Here is an 11,878-nt window from a genome sequence, read left to right as displayed (position 1 = left end):
CTTGCAGTTGGCGGCGACGAGAGAGGTGCGTGAAGCTTGGCCCAGGGTGTGGGGAGCGATACAGTTTTGTTGCAGCTGTAGCCGAGCCTAGGAACTGGCTTCGCCTCCTCTATCCTTTGCAACCAAGCCGAGCCCTAAAATAGCCCCAACCCTGCCTGCAAGCGATCCCAATACGCACGTCCAGGTGCTGATGTGCTCCTGCGAGAGGAAGCAGCCGTGTTCAGCTACGCAGGCTTGATGAGAGCCGCCCGCAGCACACGCGTGCGCCTGTCGTGAGCTAGCGCCGCCCTCTGCCGCGCAGGAGCTCGCAGCCGTGCGTGACGCAACGCCTGGACCCAGCGTCGATCCGGCTTCCCTGATCTTCGCCTGTCGATGCAATCGTCCTCACGACTTCTGTAGCATGCCCGCTTCCGTTGACGTCGACTGCCAGCAGTCCGCCCGAGACCCCGCCCAGCCCAGCTACATCTTCCGCGGCCACACTGCCCAAGTCCACAGTGTTGAGCTTCTGCGCTGCAACACGTGCCTGCTCACGGGCGACGCCGACGGCTGGGTCGTCTGCTGGAAATTAGACACAAAGCGGCCTCTGGCTGTGTGGAAGGCTCACAATGCTGCAATCCTCGCCACCGCCGAATGGGGCCCAGAGAAAGTCATAACGTGCGTTCATCTCCCTCCGACCAATGAGCACGGTCGCTGATGCACATCATCTCATAGGCATGGACGCGACAACACACTGCGCATATGGCAGCTGAGAGGCGGATGTGCAGCCTACTCGACCGTGCTGCCCGCAGACGGAGCAGACACACACAGGCCAAAGCCGTGGTTGTTACACACTCTCCCGGTGAACACGCTCAACTTCTGCGCTTTCACAATGTGCTATCAGAGAAGTGATGCTGCAAGCTCAGTTACCGCGTCCAACGAAACCATCTACGTCGCCGTCCCAGGACGCGACGATAAAAAGGCTGAAGTCTATCAATTCCCAGAAGAGAAGCTGATATGCGCGGTGCCAAGGATCAACACCTCAGAAACAGGTGAGTCTGCCGCTTTTGCTCGCCGACTACATCGACTGCAATGTCTTGGCGAGAGTTTCGCAACCATCCAATAACAACCGGCTCTTGTGATGAAATCACGACTTTGGACTAACCAACTGCAGGTATGGTCATGGCCGTAAAGCTCGTACACCATCGACCCTCGAACAATATTCTGGTGATCGCTGGATACGAAGGCGGCTTCACAGCCGTGCATCGAATACCTCGTAACCGGACGGGAGTACGAGATGCCGTACTAAGTGTGGCTCAAACCATTTACCTTAGCCAGCCTCATACCCAGCCCGTGCTTTCCATTGATGCGCTGCCTGATGGCTCGACTTACTTCTCGTCATCTGCAGATGCCATCATAGCTGCGCACCGCATCCCCCATCTACCTCATGACGATGTCGAATTCGCGTCTCCGGAAAATTCCGTCTCCGCTGCAAATAACTTGGATCAAAACATGAAAGCTAATATCAACGAATTGACTGAAGATGACCGTACAGCGAATTCGTCCGGCGCAGTTCCCGGCGCAGCTGCTATATCTCCCAAGTCATCCGAACCCGTAGACAGTGACACGGAGCCAGCCGAACCTCTGTCCTTTCCCAAAACACGCCGACCCACCAACCCAAAATCACCCTCGGATATTTCAAAACCAGTCGGCCGCTCATCCGGCCTCTCTGCTCTCCTCGCATCAGCACCACCGCAGCAGAACCTTGCAGCCATCCCTAGATCCCCACCGCCCGTGACCATCCAACCCCCGCACAAGATCGCTAGTACCAAACACGCAGGACAGCAATCCCTTCGTGTCCGCTCCGACGGCCGACTGCTAGTCACAGGCGGATGGGACAGTCGTGTACGCGTTTATAGCACGAAGACGCTGAAGGAGGTTGCAGTGTTGAAGTGGCACAAGGAGGGTGTTTATGCGGTGGATTTCGGAGTAGTACTAGGACAGGAGGACGTGGAGAAACCCGTGGAGGAGCAGAAGGCCCTGGAGGAAGGCGCGGAAGTGGTGAGGAGAGAGACGGGATTGGCGAAGCTGCAGAGGCACAGGGAGGAGGCTGTGCAGATGAAGCACTGGGTTGCTGCTGGAGCGAAGGACGGGAGGGTCAGTTTGTGGGAGGTCTTTTGATGGTCTCTGGGATGACTGTGTGGTGCGGTAGGTTAGGGTTTCCTCCGTACCTAATGCCCTCAACCCAAGCTCACGCCACGACCCCAACCCCAACCGTCCACGCCCCACTCCTTGAGCACCACTGACTCGGTCCCAAGTTTCCCCCAATCTTTATGTTTTTCCTTGTAAGGACTTCAAACTCAGAACTGGGCCGGCAGCATCCCCTCATTTGTTTTCCCCTCCCCTATCACCACCGCGGCCCAGCCCTGCCGAGCCCCCACGCCCCACGCCCGCCTTAACCCCGGCCGCCTACGCCTACGCCCACGTCCTGCACGCAGGACCGAAAGAGGGACAATGCACGATGATCGATACGAATCATTCGACTCGATGCGATGCGATTTGAATCGATCAGATCAATCGATGAGACCGATTGACGGATGCGAGGTGATACATCCAGGGTTCTCGGAGATTGCCGTCTGTCAGGAAAGGGGACGGAAGAGTGCAAACAAGCAACATAGCGAGACGCAGCACTGTGGGGTATTTTTTTCGTGCGACCTGTGGATATGCCGTCGCCATCCTAACTTCGCTGCGACGCCGCGGGCACAGCCAAAACGTACGGCGTGCAGGACTGCCGTTCCACAGGGCCAAAAGCAAAAGTCCATCACCCGCCTTCATCTTGCGCGCCACGCCTACACACCAGAAGCACGATCGTCGACAATCCCTCCACCTTATCCATCCGAGCGGCACGCGCAGGATCTGATCTGTCCGCAGATGCCTGACACACATCATAGCAGGTGCGTGATATACATGCTTGTGAAACGCAAATGCGAGTGACCGCCAATCGGGGAAAGGTATGCCACAGCAATGTACCGCGAATGTAGCACACCGTACATCGTGCAGAAAGCATGTGATGGCTATTGTAAAGCTGCATCGGCTATGCAGGCCGGCAGTTGATTTGTATCTCTTGACATGCTTGCTGCATAGTACCAGTGTCCGATGGATACTAGCAAGTCCATGCATGTTCTGAAGCAAATGTGATACGAATAGAGCACACAAGAAAGAAGCACAGACTAAGAAAGGCATGAACGCTCGTCAAAGGTCCCGCCGTGCAATGCTAACGAGTGTGCCGCCCAAACATCGTTTCAACGCCGTGTTTTCCTGGTAAGCAAAGCTGTCCTGATAGTGTGGTGGGGCAACCCAAAGAGTGTACCAGACCGCCAAACTCATTGTGAGATGCTGATGCTCATGGACGTGGAAACGCAATAGTCTCTGCAAAGATGAAAAGGGCAAATTTCTTCTTGGATCGGTCGACAAGCCAAGCTCGCGTCTCGCTGGCGAAGCAGTCAGCATCCTTGGATCGCAACGTATGTGAAAGATATCGTGAGGCATGAAGGCACTACACGATGTTCCTAAGCCCTCGGAAACCCCCGGTCTTCTTCTCGGCGGTTTTCTTGGGATCCTTCGTTTCCTTCTTCTTGCTCGAGTAGTTTTGTGCGCCGCCTAGAAAAGTTAGCGTGAGACATTGCGATGAATGTGCCTTGAACACTTACCACGGCCGCCGTAGAAAGGTCGAGGATCCGCCTTCACGGCTGAGTTGGCTCGCTTGTCACCCTTGCTGCTACTCGTCTCCGCCGAATGCTCGCTCTTGCCGCTCGATTGATGAGCAAGCGTTGGGGGGGTCTGGTTCTCGAAAAGGGCGTTCAAGGATTGCTCATAGGGTCCGGAGAAGTCCGGTCCATAGGTGTGCTGGGGCCGTGCTAGGGAGTCCAAGCGTGGCTGCCGCGGAGATGCACCCGAAGTAGGGCTCACAGGAGACGTAGGTGACAAGTGTTGGCCATAGGCATCATAGCCGGGGGAGATGTCGGCTGTCAATGGAGGAAGGAGCCTGCTGTCATACATTTCACTTGAACGAGCGCTAAAGTTGCGATTGAATGCGTCTCTCTCCGCGTCGTTGGGCTCCGCCATTTCGGCATGGTGCAGGCGCCCGAGAAGAGCCTGATGCTCGCCACGAAGCTCGTGATATTCCATCTCGAGCTCCATTTTCTGCTCCTGCAGACGTTGATACATCTTCTTCATGTTGGCCATCTTTGAGTTGTTCTGAGCGATAACGGAGTCTACCATTTGTTGCATGGAAGGCGGAAGTTGGCCGGGTTTAATAGCACTCTTCTCTGCAGACTGCAGTCGCGATTCAAGTTCCATGATTCGCCGTTCATACGCTTTAACGGCTCGCTCCCGTTCCAGTTCCCGGCTGTTCAACCGCATGTGGGTAAGTTCCAAGTCGTTGCGTAGCTCGTTTCGTTGCAGGATGAGCGAGTGTAGCTCCTTGCCCTGGCTTTCAAACTCAGAGATCTTATCTTGCGCAGCATCAAGCTCCTGTCGCATATTGCCATAGTCCTGTAGTTCGAACTCGAGTGCCTCAGTACGTTGTTTAGCACGCAGTTCCTTGGCCTCTGCATTCTCCACGATCTTCTTCAGATGTTCGAAGTCCGTTTGAACCTTCTTCAGCTCAAAGCGAAGGGTCTCTTCCTCGCCCTGTCGTGATTTGCTCTCTTCTCGGTACGACTTGACTTTTCCGGTGAGTTCGCGTTCCCAATTCTGCGTCTGGTTGCGACGAGTAAGAGTTTCCTTCTTCAGCTGGGCATACTGCTCGTTCATCTTAGCAAGCTTGGCCTTCAGAGTCTTATTGGTATTGATGAGATTTTGGGTGTCGGCTTCGGCAGTAGCTTCCTTGATATGCTTCCGTTGTAGTTGTCCAATGTGAGCGCTGTGCTGAGCCTTGAGATACCGTTCAAAGTTGAGGTCGTTTCGGAGTAACATGATCTCCCTCTGTAACGCAGCCATGCTCAGGTTCTGAAAGTCTGGATGCGTAGGGGATCCTGGGGCACTAATGATCTGCGCGAAGTTGCCAGCGTTGGCTGTTTGCAAAGTGAGACGTTGTGGAGCGGCGGAGGGTGCAGAAAGGAAACTTTGTTTCCTTGGTGTCTCCTTTGCTGGCGGGAGTGTTGGCGACTCGATCACGTGTTTGCACTGCAATAGCGGAGAGGCTGATGCGACGGATTTGGCATTCTCTGGAAGCTCGGGAGCTTCCGTCAGATCTGGTTGACTTGTTGCCGAAGACGCCACCATTGTTGACTGTGTGTTCCTCCAACTGACTGTCGCATCGTTTGCAGTTGCGCCATCATCGAGAGTAAATCCGGACTCAGGAACGGGCGGGACAGGAAGATCAGGCAACTTGGAAGTGGGAGGTGGTCCAGGGTCATCGAGCGTGGTAGAGACAGCTACACATAATTCCATGCATTCGATGACTACGTCCGCAGGATCGCTATCGAGCCACCTGTTCTCCGTCAACTCGTCCTCGATCGTGGTCGAGAACATGTTAGGATGCATGAGGTGCACCCGTCGATAGGGCTCAGTTCTACTATGGAGCAAATCAGGATCCAGGTCGAAGTCGTCTGCGCCAGGAAAGTTCATCGACTTTAGTAACTTCCTAGGTTTCCGTATGAAGCTCATGAAATTCAGTGGGAAAAGACCGTAGAGGAAGGTGAAGTAGTGCAGAAGTGCAGTGGGTGGAGTTGACTCGCCATGGTCAGGAGCGTGTTGCAGCTGCTCCCATGACGGGTCGGGCTCTTCGTCGTCTGAGCTGTCTGAAACATCGTCTTCCAGAGCAATATCAGCCGATGCTATGCCACCTGGGTTGCCAAACTTGTCCCAGCATATTAGCCTGCTGTATATAAGAAACAGCCGTGGAAGGTGGTGATCAGATGTGAGTGCAGATGTGATGTGTGGCAAGAACATGATAAGCACGACCAGGGCCTGGCCAACGACGCTGGAGGAGGTGTCGATGAGCAAACACTTTTCGAGATTCTGTATGAGCTGCGTCTCGAGGACCACGTGCAGGTGAGGCGTCTGGAGTCGGACAAAAGCATTGAGCAGAATGAGGGCTTGGATCCGGTATCGTTTCTGAACGAAGAGCTCGTCCACGGCAAGGAGGAGCTCCTTCGGCTGTTTCCGTCCAAATGCAACCAGCACTGACTCGACCTCATTGGAGACGTAGTCGTCTTCGGGAGAAGCGATATGCTCGGGTTCTGAAGGCAGCTTGGTCCGCGCAAGGTACACGTCCAACGTCTCCCGCAGGAACAGGTCGGACAGCCGCGCACTCTCCTTTTCCTTGTCCTTGTCCTCGTCTGCCTCGTATATCAGAAAGCTCAGCAGTAGCTCCTTTGCGTCTTCCACCTCGCGTCTCTTATGGCCTACGCTGTCAATCGTGGGCTTGAGCACCAGGTCCCACCACTCGCCGAGCCGCGCCTCTCCCGTCAGCGCCGGCCGGACAGCGCGCAACACGCTAAGGAACAGTCCCAGATTGTCCGGATTGGCAGCAACATGCTTGTTGTAGAGGGACAGCAATTCGTCGTGGAAGCGTTGGGAATCGGCATCGTCGATGGCGTCATATTTCTCGAGGAAGCGGTCGATGGTGTCGCGGAGCTCTTCGGGAAGCGGGTACGGGGATGCCGGGGCAGCGAAGGTGGTGTTGAGCGCCCTGAACGTCTCGCGCATCGACCTGGCACGTGGTGAGCAAAGGGTCGCGGTGGAGTTGCACTGCTGTGCCGGGGGTGCGCCTACCCTGAGCCAGCCATGCCGGGCGGCCGCTCCTTGTGCTGCTTAGAACAGGCGGTATGCTCGCATCTGCAGTGTGTCCAAGGCCCAACGTGTCGTCGTCCACAATGTCGAGGTGTCGGGTGCGCTACAAAAAGCTTCGAGGGTTGTGTAGAGGACGTGGATTGACAGAGCTAGCGGTTGACAGCGGGCACGCGTGGGGTAACACAAGCAGTTGGCGAGCACAATCGCCCGGTGAATGTCGCGACAGACTGTCCGGCGGCGAGGCGGTGCCGCCCGCTCGCTGGATACAACCTGGCGCTCAAACTATCAGACGCACCCGTCAACGTGCAGCATCGCACAAAACCTCGATATGCGCCTCTGCGGTCCTCCAAAACGGTCCCGCTGCGGTCCCGCTTTGCTTCTTCGGGTGGCGGTGCTAGACAAGGGTGCCCTGCTGCCAATCTCTCCTCGGCCGGCGCCTTGAACATAGTTTCGAGTAAACTTGGGGTAGCCCTTATCGCAACCAACGTCTGTGCTTGTGTCTTGTCTTTCTCCGCCGCCGACTGTGCACGCCGCTGCTTTCCGGTCCTGCGTTGTGAGGGGACGCTCGCGTTCTGCTGTCGTTGTGTGGCGACGTCACAGTGCCTACCTGCAGGAGCATCTCACTTCATCTGATCGCATCCATATCAACTGCATCTCTTGGATGTCAGCACGGCTTGGCCCCTTGACATCAATCGCCTTTGCCTTCTGCTATCAGCATGTCTGCCGGCTGCCGAGCGCCACCGCGCTGCCGTTTATGCATTCCTGGGCTCAGACCTGTGGAAGCATTCAGGAACGGCCAGGCACCGTTCGCAACGTGGGATACCGACGCCCACCTACTCCGCGAATCCATCGGACCGTTTCTTTTCTTCCTCCGCTTGGCTTTATTCTTGCGAATTACGTTTGAACCCAAACTATTATCTGTGGTTTTATTGTCTCCCTAGGCCTGCATGCACCCCAGTCCCTCACGTCGAAATGGCCTGTTCGGCCAACACCCCAGATCCGGCCTACCCGCCTCTCCAGCATTATCAGATAATTTCTAGTGCTCACCACACCATGCCCCCTCGCCTAGAAGTCATCAGAATCTAGGCTTCGTCGCGTAGATAGGGAGCTTGCCTTGCATCCGATACGAATATACGGCGCGGCACTCAACATGTGAATCGCAAAACTCCTCGATCCCAATTGCCCAATGTACCGACGCAGTGGCGATGCTGACACCTGCATAAATGGACAAGGGTTTGAGAAGAATCTGGATGGTAGTACAAGCGAGAATGCAACCCCGCAACCGTTGCTCGTTCTCGTATCATACCGGTGGTGTGGTACCAATCGACTGGTGGTGAACGTCTGCAGGTTAATGTGATGCATCAGCCCCTTGTAGACCTTCCTGTAAGACCATTGTGCGTCTCTTTGTTGGAAGTATCACCCAAACACATCAACCAAGACAAGCTTCCGTTGAAGCTCGCACCGTCGCCCGCGTCACACGCCTGACACACCCTCGTGCATGTCTAACGTTTCAAGGCGCACCAAAGGCGCACTGATTCTTGAGGCGAGGCTCAGCAAGGCGGCGTACTTCGGACTCCATATCTACCCTGCGTTGGGACCATAGTCACGGCCTTGAACAATATGCAGAGCAGCATGTATCTGCCTACACCTTATCATCCTCGACCTGACTGCAATCAATTTGAGTCGTACAGCAGCTCGCTTGCCGCAACCCGGTCACGTCTTTCATGTATTACGCTCTACCGACATACGACATCATTGGGCAAAAGGTAAGCATCGTCTGCGGGTTCCTGCCTGATTGGCTACGGCCGTCCCCATCGTGAAGAGATGCTACCTTATACTGTGGGTAAGGTCCTGACCTCAAGCTTAATCAATGGTCAATCGTGACGGTAGTATCTCCAGCTAGTTTCTCGGATACCAGTGTCTTTGCTGATCGCCGTCGAATCATGAACACTTTTCCGGAGGATGATGGTCAAGCTTGACGCGTAACTCCTATAAGACGGTATACATGAGCAGCATCGTCAATATCATCTTCGATTCGATACCACCTCAAAGTTCTTAACCCAGAAGCACGCCCACTTTTGAGTCTCAAACCATCTGCACTTTGCCGCCAGATCCAACATGGATCCTTTTATTTGTCCTCTCTGATCGAGCGTGCTCCCCGAAAGGTATCCCAATCCAGTCTTGTTCCACCTCCTTGGTCAGCGAACTGGTTACGATGGATTACGCTTGTGTGACCGAAGCATTCGAGGCCACCTCACACGCGTGAAGCTTGGGGATATTTTTTGGAGGTCGGCAGATAGGGTCTCGTTGCGGGACAGCGCTATCGTGAACCCATTTTTGCGTCTTGACAAGTAATTTGATTCACTTCGAATTGTAGCTTCTAAGAATGCATTATCAACTAAGCCTACGTTTATTCATGGTGTTCGTGGCTCAACATGGCATGCTAGGTGCCTACATGGCAGAGCAGAGAGGCTGCTTCCAGTTTAGCTTTGGAAGCGAGCCAATCAGGTGCGGTAGGTGGGTGCCATCTCGTGGACAGCAGCCTAGGACCTAATACGAAAACTCCACCTTCACGTCGCAGGTCTCTATTGAATTCCTGATAACTGCAACAGGTTCTCCCGAATCGGTCGTCTCTACCTCCCAGGCGCCTGACTTACGCCTTCCCCTCTGCTGCCTAGCGTTGCTTCGACACTTCAAGCCTGCCACCGCCAGCCTCGGACTCCAACGCTCGAAGATGGGATGCAACAGCTCCAGAAAGCAACTGCCGCAGTTCGTTCTTTTCGGTGATTCGCTTACCGAATGGAGCTTCGACGACTCGACTCAGGGTTTTGGCTGGTATCTCACAGACTTGTACAAGGGCAAGGCTAAGATCGTCAACGAAGGTATCACGTCGAATCATGACCCTATACCTCTTCACAACTGAAAGGTGCCGTGAACAAATTGTATATAATTTCTAACACATCATCAGGCTACGCTGGGTAGACTTCACCACGCAGTCCCCTAGACAAACACTAATCACTCTCCCAGCTACACCTCGGAACACGTCAAGCCCGAGTTTTCCCGCATAATGACACGCATTACCGCCCCTTTCGCCCCATCAACCCTCCTCTTTACCATCTTCCTTGGCGCGAATGATGCCTGCTTCGTCGGGAAGACAGAATACGTGCCTCTCCCACAGTTCTCGGACAACATCCGCTCATTCGTCGAAGAAATCCTCATCCAGGATAATCTTGCGGACGCGAAAATAGTGCTGATCACGCCGCCGCCGGTAAACGTCCCGGACCCGCTGCCCGGTGATGACGAGGGTTTGGGTCCGGCAATGGCGAAAGCGCTGAAGGGCAAGGAGCCAAAGCAGGATCGGGCGTATTTGACGTACATGAGTAAGAAACGGTATGCAGATGGTATCATGTCCATCGCAAAAGAATACGAAGAGACAGACAGGGTAGTAGGGCTTAACTACTGGAGGGCATTGGTGGATGCAGGATTAGAAGAGCAGGGAAGGACAGGGGAGCTGGACGAGGATTTGTTTCCAGGGTGTGGGCTGGCTGGAGCGAAGGAGTTCGGAAGTGGATGGTTCACGGATGGGTTGCATCTGGACAAGAAGGTAAGACAGTGTGCATACGGGTGTCTGAATTCGGAAGCTAATATCGCACAGGCGTACAATGTCTTGTCCAAGGCGCTCACGGAGACGGTGATTGGGAAATGGCCTGAGCTCTCGCCCGAACGCATTGGGACGTGAGGTATGTGGGGGTGAAGATCCGGGGCCGGATCCTTCCCGCAGGGTCCACGCATGTAACGGCGACATGGCACGGCTGTACCCTAAGGTCTCAATCATATAGAGGTATCGAATTTAGCCTCATTTGGATGGACGAGATTATCCTCTGTTTATGGTGTTGCCGCTCCCCTTGGGGTTATCCTCCTTGAACTCGTCCCACGCACGTGCCTTCATCGTCTCCTCATCCGCCAGTCGTAGGTCATCCTCGTCCACCTCCGGTCGGATTCCGGACTGCTCGCCGCCTCCCTCGATAATACCGCCCCTCCTCTTCTCTTCCTCCAGGTACTCGTCAATAGTCATAGTGGGTAGGCTGTGATCCGGTCTGAACACGCCCTGCTGCAGACGTTGTCTAGTGTCAAGCAGCGTAAACGGCCTCATCGGCTTTCCATCACTGCTCAAGATAGGCCCGCTATACCTCAGACCAGGAAGCTGGCTATCAAGGCGCTCGGAGTACTTATCACGGTTGCGCTCATCCTCCCTACCATCCTGCGGTGCCGCCCGCTCGCCCTGCAGCGGGCTTGTCGGGGCCAAGGAAATAATATGCAGCTCCTGCGCGAGGCTCTCGAGCGCTGCGAATGCCTGGTGCACCATGAACGCTATGTTGGTCAGATGCAGCTCGCGGACGACCTGCTCGTCGTTCTCGGCCAGCTTGGGGTTAGCCTGAATGTACTCGATCTTGCGCTTGAGCTCCTTCTCCTCGCGGAAGCGCGCGATCTTAGCCTCACGCCGCGCGGCTGCGTCCCGCGTGCTGGCTACGGAGAAGCTGGACTTGTCGTCGAGGTAGAGTTCCCAGAGCTTGGCGTCGCTGGCGCTGAGCACGTCGTAGGTGTCGAGCAGCTTGAAGAAACGCTCGTAGTGGTCCCTTGCTCTTAATAGGTTTGCTTTGCGCTCTGAGACATTTTCACTTCGGATCTTTTGGATGAGCTCCGAAAGGTGGTAGCTTGTGGACATGTACCTGGTAGAGTGTAAGACAGGGTCGGAAATTGCGGGGCACAGAATATCGCGACTTTAGAACTCGTGTGGAAAATACTTACTGTATGTCTGACGATGAGATGTCGTCAAGGGATTCGTTTGGAGAGAAGAGTGCGACTTGTTCTGAGAGCTCGAGGCATGATTCGTAGGTGGCGATGGCCTTGGTGAGGTTTTCCTGGTAGGTGGGACTATTGGAATCGGGGAAGCTGTTGAGATTGTTGCGCAAGCGTTCCGCGGAGAGGAACAGCGACCGTATGCTTTTGGGCTCGTCGTCTGCCATCCTTGGTATTATCTGATGTCTTTCGGCGTGTTGGGGCGTGATAGTGGCGTCTGTAGTGGAGGATTGACGGCGCACGT

The 11,878-nt window shown here is 54.9% G+C and overlaps 4 protein-coding genes across 4 annotated transcripts; 2 read left to right on the top strand and 2 right to left on the bottom strand.

The window, feature by feature from the left end:
* Positions 1 to 159: 159 nt before the first annotated feature.
* CC84DRAFT_1161190 (WD40 repeat-like protein) lies at positions 160 to 2,191 on the top strand. Its single transcript, XM_018177673.1, has 3 exons — positions 160 to 654; positions 712 to 1,028; positions 1,151 to 2,191. The coding sequence occupies exons 1-3, from the start codon at positions 401 to 403 to the stop codon at positions 2,155 to 2,157; spliced, it is 1,578 nt and encodes a 525-aa protein (XP_018040570.1). The 5' UTR covers positions 160 to 400; the 3' UTR covers positions 2,158 to 2,191.
* A 159-nt stretch (positions 2,192 to 2,350) lies between these two features.
* Positions 2,351 to 3,375, bottom strand: CC84DRAFT_468740 (uncharacterized protein). The gene has a single exon (XM_018186406.1). The coding sequence runs from the start codon at positions 3,217 to 3,219 to the stop codon at positions 2,545 to 2,547; it is 675 nt and encodes a 224-aa protein (XP_018040569.1). The 5' UTR covers positions 3,220 to 3,375; the 3' UTR covers positions 2,351 to 2,544.
* A 5,967-nt stretch (positions 3,376 to 9,342) lies between these two features.
* Positions 9,343 to 10,888, top strand: CC84DRAFT_1161187 (SGNH hydrolase). Its single transcript, XM_018177672.1, has 4 exons — positions 9,343 to 9,656; positions 9,743 to 9,752; positions 9,802 to 10,378; positions 10,430 to 10,888. The coding sequence occupies exons 1-4, from the start codon at positions 9,509 to 9,511 to the stop codon at positions 10,511 to 10,513; spliced, it is 819 nt and encodes a 272-aa protein (XP_018040568.1). The 5' UTR covers positions 9,343 to 9,508; the 3' UTR covers positions 10,514 to 10,888.
* CC84DRAFT_1082769 (type 2A phosphatase-associated protein 42) lies at positions 10,649 to 11,801 on the bottom strand (the record flags this gene model as incomplete). The annotated part of the gene is made up of 2 exons (XM_018173995.1): positions 10,649 to 11,504; positions 11,584 to 11,801. 2 exons carry the CDS (start codon positions 11,799 to 11,801, stop codon positions 10,649 to 10,651), a joined length of 1,074 nt encoding a protein of 357 aa, XP_018040567.1.
* Positions 11,802 to 11,878: the final 77 nt, after the last annotated feature.

This window comes from Paraphaeosphaeria sporulosa, assembly GCF_001642045.1.
Source record: "Paraphaeosphaeria sporulosa strain AP3s5-JAC2a unplaced genomic scaffold CC84scaffold_2, whole genome shotgun sequence".
NCBI lineage: Eukaryota > Fungi > Ascomycota > Dothideomycetes > Pleosporales > Didymosphaeriaceae > Paraphaeosphaeria > Paraphaeosphaeria sporulosa.
The sequence above is the reverse complement of the archived record's forward strand: the minus strand, read 5'-3'. Positions and strand labels throughout refer to the sequence as shown.